Source organism: Pundamilia nyererei, unplaced genomic scaffold (genome assembly GCF_000239375.1).
Source record: "Pundamilia nyererei isolate P.nyererei 1_Seehausen unplaced genomic scaffold, PunNye1.0 scaffold00003, whole genome shotgun sequence".
Classification (NCBI taxonomy): domain Eukaryota; kingdom Metazoa; phylum Chordata; class Actinopteri; order Cichliformes; family Cichlidae; genus Pundamilia; species Pundamilia nyererei.
In genome coordinates, this window is record NW_005187404.1 from 6285710 (window position 1) to 6298405 (window position 12696).

General features: G+C 43.5%; 1 protein-coding gene across 3 annotated transcripts in view; it reads left to right on the forward strand.

Annotated features, from left to right (window-relative positions):
- The window catches only part of cluha (clustered mitochondria (cluA/CLU1) homolog a), a 39961-nt gene extending 27609 nt beyond the window's left edge, over positions 1-12352 (forward strand). For 2 of the 3 annotated variants that reach the window (XM_005720799.1, XM_005720801.1), the window contains 24 exons: positions 219-362; positions 1497-1624; positions 1713-1867; positions 2423-2548; positions 3793-3940; positions 4026-4118; positions 4210-4644; positions 4730-4989; positions 5090-5514; positions 6110-6211; positions 6417-6517; positions 7227-7379; positions 7473-7535; positions 7629-7873; positions 7957-8041; positions 8132-8285; positions 8385-8524; positions 8644-8724; positions 8815-8940; positions 9033-9154; positions 9247-9340; positions 9425-9559; positions 9670-9743; positions 10479-12352. In XM_005720799.1, the coding sequence (XP_005720856.1) occupies positions 219-362; positions 1497-1624; positions 1713-1867; positions 2423-2548; positions 3793-3940; positions 4026-4118; positions 4210-4644; positions 4730-4989; positions 5090-5514; positions 6110-6211; positions 6417-6517; positions 7227-7379; positions 7473-7535; positions 7629-7873; positions 7957-8041; positions 8132-8285; positions 8385-8524; positions 8644-8724; positions 8815-8940; positions 9033-9154; positions 9247-9340; positions 9425-9559; positions 9670-9743; positions 10479-10605 (3716 nt within the window). In that variant the 3' untranslated portion in view covers positions 10606-12352. The remainder of the gene's footprint in view (positions 1-218; positions 363-1496; positions 1625-1712; positions 1868-2422; positions 2549-3792; positions 3941-4025; positions 4119-4209; positions 4645-4729; positions 4990-5089; positions 5515-6109; positions 6212-6416; positions 6518-7226; positions 7380-7472; positions 7536-7628; positions 7874-7956; positions 8042-8131; positions 8286-8384; positions 8525-8643; positions 8725-8814; positions 8941-9032; positions 9155-9246; positions 9341-9424; positions 9560-9669; positions 9744-10478) is intronic. The other variant, XM_005720800.2, reaches the window with a different exon arrangement.
- Positions 12353-12696: the final 344 nt, after the last annotated feature.

Consider the following 12696-nt stretch of genomic DNA (forward strand, 5'->3'; position numbering starts at 1 on the left):
GGTGTTCCTTAAGTTATTGGAAAAGACACTTGTGCTGATATGAGCGAAAATGCTCTTGTGTTAACCACTTAATTTGGGGGACAAATTGATTTGTTGCTTAAAAACCAAAAAGTTGTGAGTAATGCAAAATTTTGAGTAGCGTCTAGCACTCATAATAGTTCAGTATACATGTTGCTTAGTTGGGTTTTAAACCACACTGTTTGTTTTGTTTCCCTCAGAGCCCTACACGGTGCGTGAAGCTCGAATCCATGTGCGTCACATCAGAGACCTGCTGAAGAGTCTGGACCCTTCTGACGCTTACAACGGAGTAGACTGCAACTCTCTCTCTTTCCTGAGCATCTTCACTGATGGAGATCTTGGAGGTATGACACTAAGGATCAACAGTTTCTTTAAAGACTGTGATTCCTGCTTACAGAGCTGGACCTTGTGTAGTTTAGTTGGACTTTGAGCACATTTGAGACAAACTCTGTTAAATTATTGATAAACCTTGTATTACACTGTTTTGAAGCGTGTGAGCGTAACAAAGAGCACGCGAGCTGAAATGCCCGTTTCTGAGATGGAATAAAATATGGAGACAAAATGAAGTTGAGGGCAGACCAGCAAGTTGGTGCACGGGTTAAAATCACACAAGGCAAACACGTTTACCATGAATATGACCTAAAACTCTTTTCAATCCTATCACCTTGCTGGTTTTCTGTCATTCAGACAAGTTGGGTTTATTTTTCTGGGAGCCTTAATGAAAGAGACACTCTCTTGCGAAGTATTTGCACTGAGAGACAGACACGCGGTTTTCTTCTCTCAGTGATGGATTTTAAAACCTACTTTGCAGTCGGGAGATAAATGAATGACTGTTGTTGGCATTAGGAGGTTTCCCCCCTGCTTCTCAGTGAAATCGCCTTTTAAACTGCTTGTATATTATTCATACGTAAGAGCTGAGGATTAAATTGTTTCAGGGGATTTTTAAGAAGGGAGTAAAATGTTTCCCAGCTCTGGAATTTTCACCATGCACTGCTGCAGCCTTTGCAGTAATCGAACAGCATGCAGCTTAGAAATGAAAAGCAGAAAATCTAAGACTCCCTTCTCAGTCAATGTGTTTGTTCAGACATGTCAAACTTGATCTTAAGTGGGTTGGACGAGTGAAAGTTCCCTTTCTCTCAGTCTAAAGAAGTTTTACTACACATTTAATCTCAAAGATGTGAGGAAAAGGTTAAGGTTTTCTGCATAATGAAGAAATGCTGCTGCAGTAAATGAAAGAAACCTGTCAGCGTGACAGAAAAAGTTCCAGTAGCCGTCCATTGGGATTGAGTCTTTGCCGAGCCGATTCTGAACCCCGGGCCTTATGTTTTACACCCTTGTGTTAAGCGATCAACAGATGGTTTTAAGAGTGACTGAATAAGGTTTATGTGTTCACATTAGTCCTGTGTGTGTGCATGCATGCTGTTTTATTCAATAGAAATCCACCAATTTTCCTTTCTTGCTTCTTCCTTTGCTTATAGAAACTGGAAAGCGGAAGAAAAAGGGCAGCGAGATGGAGCAGATAGACTGCACCCCTCCAGAGCACATCCTGCCCGGCAGTAAAGAGCGCCCCCTTGTGCCCCTCCAGCCACAGAATAAGGACTGGAAGGTGAGGAAGGCATTTAGGGACTTAAATGGGGAAAGTAAGTTTGGCTTTTAAACTTGAGATTCATCTTCTTATTTTACGTGCTCCACAGCCCATGCAGTGCCTGAAGGTCTTGACCATGAGCGGGTGGAACCCTCCACCTGGAAACAGGAAGATGCACGGCGACCTCATGTACCTGTACATTGTGACTGTGGAGGAGCGCCATGTCAGCGTCACTGCCTCAACACGCGGCTTCTACCTCAACCAGTCAGTTGATGTTTGGGCCTGGTGTCTCCTTACAAGCTCTGTGTTCTTACTGCAGCTGACTCTCTGCCGTTAAAGTGCAGTTTAAGCATTTGGCAGCACCGTTTCTGCAGCGTGTATTTATAATTCAAGATGCCATTAGGTGAAGACATTTGGCAGCAGTTAGTCTGCAATTAGGTGATGTAAGAAGCGATGCTGTGAGTCAGCTCATTATAGTTGGCACATTTTCTCCTGTAGTGTTTTTCCTTAAAATAGAACAGGAAATGTTGATGCAGTTTGTTTAGGTGGACAGCTAGGAAACATGTTGCATTGTTAGGATGAAGATTATTTTTTTTCTTTTTTTATGTTTTCTTTTTTCCCCCCTTCCAGCTGTTTGCTCAGTCATAAGCTTGCTTTCATGTATTAGTGCTTTGTAGTGTGGCGGGAATATTTAACAGCAAGTTTGTTTCTTTTTCGTATTTTTATATAGATGCTTTTTCTCCATTTAGCAGGCTGCAGATGATGAACTCGGCTATATTAGTGTGAACCATGATGATAATGTGCTTGTGTGCTTTTCAGGTCTACTACCTACACCTTCAACCCCAAACCAGCTAATCCCAGCTTCTTGAGCCACTCTCTAGTTGAGCTGCTGAGCCAGATCAGCCCTGCCTTCAAGAAGAACTTCACCGCCCTGCAAAAGAAAAGGTGAAAACATTTCATTCTTTTACTTACCGTATTTTCCGGACTACAAAGCGCACCCGGAAATTAGCCGCACAAGCTAAGATCAGGGAAAAATCCTGTTTTCTACATACAATTGTCAGGAAAGAGACGGCTGTTTGGAGACACACCCCTTTTATTAATATTTTGAAAAACAAGTTATGGGTACATATTTGCATAACTTTTTAGGTATATGTACAAGTAGCGGTAATTACAAGTACGAAACATGTACTGTGCTTCATAAATGAGTAACAAATGTAGTACATAACAATAACCTGCAGCACACCAGAAAAATAGATTTGGACTACCTTCTAGGCTCAGGTGCAGTGACACAGCTTTAACAAGAAGAAAAGTCAGTCATTCACCACCATCTTTCTCTTCTTCCTGCGCACTAAAACCACCAAAGTCCTCTTCTCCAGTGTCGGAAACGAACAGGCTCAGGATGGCTTCGTCATCCACTCTCAGCTTCTCTCCTTCGTTGTCACTTTCAAAACCAAAGAAATCCTCGTTGTCAGTGTCGGAGTCGAACACCCTCAGAAGGGCCGTGGTGGTGTCCTCCTCTCCACCGTGCAGCAGTCCAGCCCTTCGATATCCGTTGGTGATCGTGGATGTTTTCACACTTTTCCACGCTGTCAGATTCCACCGGTGGAGTTGGGCATAACATTGTACGGCACTACGTTGCCTGGCGGACGGACATGTGACTAACATACCACTCTTGAACCCCGATACTATGTGTCTGATCACATACGCTTCCGCCAGGCAACGTAGTGCCGTACAACAGCGGAACAAACAAAACAAATCGTCTTACGATATCACAAAAATCATGGACAATCCATAGAAAAGCCGCACCTGACTAAAAGCCGCAGGGTTCAAAGCTTGTGCAAAAGTAGCGGCTTATAGCCCGACAATTACGGTAATTTGTTGTTCTCACTTGCCTTGATGCTGATTGTGAGCTGTTTTTTTTGTGTTTTTGTTTTTGTTTTTTTTGTCCCCTCCAAAGGAACAAAAGTCATTTTTTTGACCTCTACTTACTTTGCACTTTTTTTCTTTCACATTCGGGGACAGCAGTTGAATATCTTATAACAAATGAGTCTTTGCAAATAAAAGTTGTATATCAAGACTGTGATTTTCATCAGTTATTAGTTTTAGGACCCTCTCACAGCAAGCGAAAAATGATATTTGCAGCTAAATTATGAACCATGGAAATTATGGTTTCTCTTTTACTGCTGCAGAGTCCAGAGACACCCGTTTGAGAGGATAGCCACGCCTTTCCAAGTATACAGCTGGACTGCTCCGCAAGTAGACCATGCAATGGACTGTGTTCGAGCTGAGGACGCATACACCTCCCGCCTGGGTTATGAGGAGCACATCCCTGGACAGGTCAAGGCGCTGAATCCAGCAGCAGATCATCAAGAGGAATGATTTCAAGTTTTTTCCAATATTAATTTTCTTGTTGTGCATCTAGACCAGAGATTGGAACGAAGAGCTGCAGACTACCAGAGAGCTGCCCCGGAAGAACCTGCCTGAGCGGCTGCTAAGGGAGAGGGCTATATTCAAGGTTTAAAGTCTTACTTTCTGCAGCTCTTTAATTAGCCACCTTGTTGCTTATGCTGATGCTAATTTAATGTGAAACCTTTTACTTTCTGCAGGTCCACAGTGACTTTGCGGCAGCTGCCACTCGAGGTGCCATGGCTGTAATTGATGGCAACGTAATGGCCATCAACCCTGGTGAAGAAACTCGGATGCAGATGTTCATCTGGAACAACATCTTTTTCAGTCTGGGCTTCGATGTGCGGGACCACTATCGTGAGCTGGGGGGCGATGCGGCCGCCCACGCTGCACCCACCAATGACTTGAACGGAGTACGAGCTTACAGCGGGGTGGATGTGGAAGGTCTTTACACTCTGGGAACTGTAGTGGTGGACTACAGAGGCTACCGTGTCACCGCCCAGTCCATCATCCCAGGTATCCTGGAGCGTGAGCAGGAGCAGAGCGTCATCTACGGCTCCATTGACTTTGGGAAGACTGTTGTGTCTCACGGCAAATACCTGGAACTGCTGGAAAAGACCAGTAGGCCACTAAAGGTAAGAAGCATGACTGTGTGACAATAATAAAGCTGACTCGTGTCTACATACAGATACTGTGTATGTTTTGTACGTTAAATTTTAGATCCAGCGGCACAGCGTGCTGAATGAGAAGAATGACACGGTGGAGCTGTGCTCCTCTGTCGAATGCAAAGGCATCATCGGGAATGACGGCAGACACTATATTCTCGACCTCCTTCGCACCTTCCCCCCTGACCTCAACTTCCTGCCTGTGGATGGAGTGGAGCTGTCTCCAGAGTGCCAGCGTCTAGGCTTCCCCCGCCAGCACCGCCATCGCCTGGCCTGTCTACGCCAAGAGCTCATCGAAGCCTTTGTTGAGCACAGGTTTGTGTTGTTGTTGTGCAGCAATAATGAGCTGTTTTCTAGAAACCTGTGCTGATTACATAGAAGTGACTTTGCTACTGTTTCTTGTCTTCCTCTTCAGATATCTCCTGTTCATGAAGATGGCAGCGTTACAGCTGATGCAGCATAAAGCCAACAGGGACTCTATCAAGACTGACACACCCGCCATCACAGAAACCTCAGAAACACTCGCAGAGAGCAAAGCCGACACAACCCAGACAGACACAGCACAGACCAATGCCACAGATTCCTCTAAAGCAACAGACATCTCCACAGATAGCACTAGCCAGACAGACAATGCTTCCACTGCTGCCTCACAAACAGGAACTGACAGCGAAGAGAACTCCTCGAAGCCCACAACAAACGGGCCTGTAGACCCCACAGCCACCCAGAACGGGGAATGCAAGGGCCCATTGGAGGGTAAGGAGCTTGAGGAAAGTATTCCAGGATTAGCTCAGGCCAAAGAGCTAGCGGAGACCTTAGTTGCCGAAGATGGATCTAGTATTGGTACGTTTAGACCCACCCCCCCAAAAATTGGGGCCAGGACAATACAGAGAGAGCTACTCTGGTGGATAACGGCATAGAAAAAAGAAATGGATCAATAGAACTCTAAAATTACTGGATCATAGTGTTTTCTTTCCACCTGAGTAGCTGTCCCCGTTCAGTCCTCAGCCTGCAGCAGGGAATAGTGCCCCCCCCCTCGAAACAACCCATTCCCAGCCTGTGATCCCTTTGCAGCAGGATTTGACCCAATAACTCCATAATCGGGTGCTGTGTTGATTAATCCAAAGGTGTTTTGAAATGCAGAAATAACCTTGTGGTGCGTGATTTGTGTAATCTGTGTGAGCCAATCATAGAGCGAGGGTTTGTGGTCCTGATCGAATGGTGGTGGGTGCTCTGCTGAGACCAGGGTGAAATAAACTGGACTGCTGTTGTGTATTGATGTGTGAACAGATAGTTTGAGGTGAAAGAACAGTTCAGATCAGAACTGATCTTTACACATTTTGACATGACCTGTCTGACGTAATCACCTTTAACATTTCTGTATTTTTTATTTGTTTTTGTTTTTTTGTTTTTTGTCTTTGGTCCCAAACACAAACAGACCCCAAAAGCCGTGAAGTGGTCCTGAATGCCTGTAAGGCAGTGGGCTCCATCAGCGACACAGCTTTCGATATCCGCTTCAACCCTGATATCTTCTCCCCAGGTAACATGATGATTCCTATTATATGGGTTATTAGAAACAAATAGCTGGGAAGTCAGAAATGATCTTTTCCATGAACATTGTGTGAAGCTTTTAAGTTTTGGAAGTGGGAAACTAGAGTTGTAGAGACACTACCACATTTGATTCCCGATTACTTCAAAAGTGAATACAACAAAAAGCAATGATTGTGTTTGTGGTGTTGAACCAGGAGTACGGTTCCCTGAAGAGAGCGCAGACGACATCCAGAAGCAGAAGCAGCTACTCAAAGACGCAGCTGCCTTCCTGGTTTCCTGTCAGGTCCCAACACTGGTCAGTGACGCTTCTGCTCCCAAACATCCAGCTGAGTTGTCTTGGTGTGTGAAGAGTGTGGATTCAAATAGTTTTTGCCTTTTATTATAAGGACATCACGATCATGTTAAACTCCCCGATGAAGGCTTGTGTGTGGCTAAGGAAATGAAGGCCCAGGTAGTGTCTAACATGAAATGATTAAAGCATAATTGTGTTCTGCTTAAACTATTCACCAACTTTGTTTTTGCTTTTCCGGTGTATAAAACCTTTGCAGCTGGGAGACTCTTATAGAGAGAGTCAAATTAAGTTTTAATTGTAAACTACTTGGGGGGGAAAAAATTAAATTTCACGACTGCAGGGATCAGATTAGTAGGACCTCCTATATTTAGCTGCCATAGAAGATGTCACCACCTCGCACTACCCCAAAAGACTGCAAAACATCATCAGGACTGCTCTCAGTCCTGGTCATTGTATGAACTGTTACCCTTTGTCTGATGATAATTCAGAGCATGCGTTCAGATATGCTACTTCTGTTTTTGTGGAAATTTAAAGCATATTTATGGTATTTTATTAGTAGTTTTCTGCACTTAACTGTTTTTATATTGGACTTGTGCGCCTAATTTCATTGTTACAATGATAAGTCTGTTCGGTAAATGCTTGCACATCAAATTATCACGTAGGGTTGTCTGTGTCTGAGTTTAAAGCCATGTTTGTGTGTTTTCATAACCAGGTGAAGGACTGTTTGGACCACAGCGCTCTGCCCATGGATGGAGCCTCACTAACGGAGGCTTTGCACCAGAGAGGCATCAATGTTCGCTATTTGGGCACAGTCCTGGAATTTATGGAGAAGACTCCTGCCAAAGCCCAGCTGGAGCACATCTATGTGAGTCTGATTCCTCAAATCTGACCAATAGAATCAGCACACAGTTTAAATTTAAAAAAAGAAATAAAATTCTTCTTGTTTTTTTTTTTTTAGAGAATAGGAATAACTGAGCTGATCACCAGATGTGCAAAACATATATTCAAGACGTACCTCCAGGTTAGTTAAATTTAATGGTGCAACATTTTCTGCTCCCTTTTAAAGACATCAACGAACTGTTGTTTATTTTCATCTGTGCTTTTTTTCCTGCAGGGTGTAGAGCTGTCCGCACTCTCTGCTGCTGTGAGCCATTTCCTAAACTGCTTCCTGAGCTCCTTCCCAGACGCCGTTGCCCACCTGCCTCCCGATGAACTGGTGTCACGCCGCAAAAACCGCAAACGTCGCAACAGGGTCCCCGGCGGTGGCGACAACACGGCATGGGCCAGCCTGACACCGAGTGAACTGTGGAAGAACATTGCCTCTGAGGCCCAGAGCTATTATCACTTTACCCTACAGTGGTAAGGACCCCACCTGTTAAACTCAAGCAAATGTAGAGACTTTGTATGTATTTCTAAATAAAACCTATTTACTCATTGCACAGTGAAAGTGTCGACCAAGTTGTGGAGAAATTCGGCCTCCAGAAAATCACTCTGCTCAGAGAAATTTCAGTCAAAACTGGCATACAGGTAACTCATTTACTATGTAGTGACTGCACCCTCACTTTACCGAATGGTCATCACATCCTTTCTTAGACTTGTGTTTTATTTGACTTTTAGATCCTGATAAAGGAGTATAACTTCGACAGCCGCCATAAGCCTGCCTTCACAGAAGAGGACATCCTGAACATTTTCCCTGTGGTGAAACATGTAAACCCCAAAGCCACAGATGCCTTCCACTTCTTCCAGAGTGGGCAGGCCAAAGTGCAGCAAGGTGACGTTTGCATGCTCTAAAAAAAAAAGTTTTTTCAGAGCATTAACCCTTCTTCCTTTTGTACTAATATATCTAAATTAATCATTATACTGCCCTCAGGTTTCTTGAAGGAAGGATGTGAGCTGATCAACGAGGCTCTTAATCTCTTCAACAACGTGTACGGAGCCATGCACGTAGAGATCTGCTCCTGCCTGCGCCTGCTGGCGCGCCTTAATTACATCCTGGGAGATCACCCTGAGGTAGGCACAGATGTGCAATGCTTCCTTTTTTTTAATATATATATATAAGCTCATGCTGATTTTTTTTTGTGGTGCTGAATGGCTCTTTTTGGTTTTTTTAAATATTTATTTACCTGCAGGCTCTCAGCAATCAGCAAAAGGCTGTTCTGATGAGTGAAAGAGTCCTTGGCATCGAGCATCCCAACACAATTCAAGAATATGTAAGCTACCAGATGGAGGAGGAACTCATGTTTGTCATGTTGACCATGTTTAATATCCTTCTAAACTTGTTTGTTCCTTTCATTTGTCAGATGCACTTGGCCCTGTACTGCTTTGCCAACAACCAGCTTTCGACTGCTCTGAAGCTTCTGTACCGCGCTCGTTACCTCATGTTGTTGATTTGTGGGGAGGACCACCCTGAGATGGCTCTGCTGGACGTGAGTGCAGACTTCGCCTGCTGGCTTTAACGTTATTTCTCATAAGGTGGGGAAGAAGCAAAATTATTGAACTTTGTTCCTGACTTCCTCAGAGTAACATCGGGCTGGTGCTGCATGGAGTCATGGAGTACGATTTATCTCTGAGATTCCTGGAGAACGCTTTGACCATCAACACAAAGTACCATGGACCTCGGTCCCTCAAAGTAGCCCTCAGGTGGGTAGATTGATTTATTCATTCATATGCATTAGAATAAAAGTAGTAATGGCATGATGGTTTGTATTATAACTGCCTTATTGTTTTTCCAGTCATCATTTGGTTGCAAGAGTTTATGAGAGCAAGGCTGAGTTCCGCTCTGCACTACAGCACGAGAAGGAGGGTTACACCATTTATAAGAACCAGGTATGCTCCACAGCAGCTCATACACTTTAACTTTACCAGTTGTGATGAAGCAGTTTTTTTCTAATGTTTTTTTCCTCCTGTCAGATGGGCGAGGCCCATGAGAAGACCAAGGAGAGTTCTGAGTATCTGAAGTATCTCACGCAGCAGGCTGTAGCTCTGCAGAGAACCATGAATGAGATCTACAAAAATGGCTCTAACGCCAGCATTATGCCCCTTAAGGTAAATGTTCCAAGTCATTTTGTTTTTTTTTTTTTTGTGCTTCCAGCTGATTATGTTCAGTGCTGATGGCTTTTTTTCGTTCCCCCCTTTCCCCCCCTCTGATTTTCTAGTTCACTGCACCCAGCATGGCCACCATTCTGGACCAGCTCAACATCATCAATGGCATCATCTTTATACCTCTCAGGTAGACGCATAAAGGAGCATTACTGCTCTTTGTTGCTTGTATATGGGTTGGTAATCTCACAACATGCAGGAAGTCAGTGGCTTCCTCAGACATTAAACTGTGGAACTGAATAAATGGGGAAATTATTTGGTTATTAGCGTAACCCTGGTTCTCCGAGAGTGTTAAGATTGCATTTCCAATCTTTGCTTTAGTTAGGATTTTATAGAAATTTCACTCTTTTGGGTCACTATACTCACTTCCTATATTTGAATTAATCCTTCCCAGAAAATGGCTATTAGAGTACTGTGCAAAAGTCTTGAGCTACCCCTGATTGCTTTGTATTTTGCTTCCAGGGTGTCACACTTTCTAGTATTATTTTTAAAGTAGTCTTGAGCCATAGTTCTCCAATTTTTCCACAAATGCTTTGACTTAGGATAATAAAGTGTTAAACTACACAGGCTGTGTGGATGTATGTGTGCCTATACAACCATAAATCCTGCAGACAGAAATCTGTGTGCCTGTTCTGATATTGGACCACATCCTTTCTAGTAAATAATGACTTATAATTTAATTTCGTTCCACCTCATGTAAACATGTGATGCAAATGACAATAAAGCTCCTTGAATCCTTGAGATGAAGGTGTGGTTAGTGTGTAGCTCTGGGAGCATGTCTGTGACATGAATGGGGATAATTATAGGCTCAGGATTTCTTCTATCTTAGGGAGTTGTGTGTTGATTTTTCTTCTCTTTTTTTCAGCCCAAAGGATCTGGAGAACCTGAAGGCAGAGGTGCAGAGGCGGCAGCAGCTACAGGAGCTGGGAAAGAGCGAGGAGCCTGCTGAGGACCGCTCACTGGAATTGGAAGACAAAATTCCCATCGATTAATATTGAGTAGTGGCCAACACAGCTATTTTCTGCTATGGGAGAGAAAGACGGGCTGTGATGGATGAGTCACAAAGCCTGTGGACCCGAAAGCCGAGCAGTCTAAATCAACATAAATAAATGAGAAAAATATAAATAAATAAAAAAGAGGGAGGGGAGGGGTCAGGGTAGTCCAGACACAGACTGATGAACTGTAGGAGAAAGGAATACTGAGCAGGAATTTCCTACAAAGTAGGGATAGAGGGGAGGAGAAAGTACAAACCATGTAAAACCACAGTACCGTGCAATCTGAAAATCCCGAGAACCTGGTGATGAAGCCCTAGAGCGTGTTGGCTGTGTTAGAATTACGATGAATATGAAACGAGGGTTTCAGCCGGGGGCGGGAGACCAAGAATGACCATGACATTTTATACCAGAGCCTTATCCACTCTACCATAATCCCCCCCCACACACAAGCCATTCTTCTTCTCAGCTCAAACTTTCCACAGCACTGTTGGCCCAGGACCATATTCTGCCCCTGTCATTGCCTAAAGAGCCTCGAAGATCCTCGGGCAAGTAGCCACCCACTCGTGGTGGATCCTACCCTGTCCTTGAACTCAGGGGTACTTTCTATTGTGCACTAAGACCAGAAAAGACCAGTTACTAAATTTGCCATTTTTCAAGTGGGGCTTCTGAATGTAAACTTCCCTTGTTAGTGGCTCATTGAGCCGCCTTGCAGCGAGCAGCGAGCACCCATCATTCACACGTGTCCTCAATAATGAACTAATTTGATCTGTCATTTGTACTTGAGACATCCCGGGAGGGTGCATGCTGTATCCTCTGGTTCCCGTTTCTCCAGCGCAGTCACAAATTAGCGAGCTCACAACTAATCATTTAGGTTGATTTTATTTTAATTTTTTAAATTTCTTTTTATGGATTATTTTTGTAAAAGTGCACAGGGGGGGTAAGAAGGAATTTTATTGCCTGTTCATCATCAGTTAATTTAAAGCCATGTCTGTTTTATGGAAAATGTATAGAAATGGAAAAACGATGTATAAATCTCTATTAGACAAGTACTTGATTGATGTGTATGGGAAACACAGATTTGAACAAAAAGAAAACGTCCACCTTAAGCAGTAGATTTATCTATCTATATATATCTATATATATATAGTTAGCTGTGTTCAAATATCTATTTTTGCACAGTGAAAGAATATGTGCATGTGTGTTTGTGTGTTTGACAGTGTGCGTCTTTGTGTAGTCTGACATCAAATCTGTTGGCCGGGGCTTTCCTCGCATAGTTTGAATAGAGGCTGAGAAAACATTGGCTTTCCAAATCTTTAATAATTCTGCACACGGTAAACTGGGTTCTTTTCTGGGCCCCAAAAATCCGCTGATATACTGAAATTGGGACTGAAATTAACCGCATCGCTTCTCGACATCGGCAGTGATGACAGACTTATCGTTGCTGGTTGTTTATTTTTATTTTTCTTCTCGTTATGTGATTTGTTATTTTCTTCATGTGTAACGGAGCCGAACCCCAGACAGGAGCGAGCAGTAAGCAGTTTTAGTTAACTTTCTTGTGCTGTGTGTCGACAGGTACACGGCGTCACCAAAATTAGGAGAGGGGGGCGTGGGGGGGAAAGGAAGGGCTGCCTCAGTGATGTACCAAAAAAGACTGATAAAGGCTTGTTTTTGCTGTAAACTTAATGTTTTCCCTCTCATGGAAAGATGTGAGTGATTAAAGCAATAGAGCGATGATGCATTTTTTTAAAAAAACATTTTTACTTGTTGGAAGTTTGCCTTCTTACTGTACTGGAAGAATGATGTATACAAAACAATGAAAGATGAGTTCTTCACACCAGGAGATGAGGTCACTACAGTGATTTCCAGATTGCTCCTGAACCAACAACAGCTGAGCATGTGCCTGTTCTCTATCCTGAATGGAAACCAGCAGGATGATGGCTTTAAAAAAACAAAACGACAAAAAGCTGACATAAGCCTTGTGATTATGTCTTCTGGTTTTCTTGTATTATTATTTTCTTCCCCACCTACTCTCCAAGTGGCATTCAGCAGTAATACAGACACTGTCCATAAGGTGGCACTCTAACATTC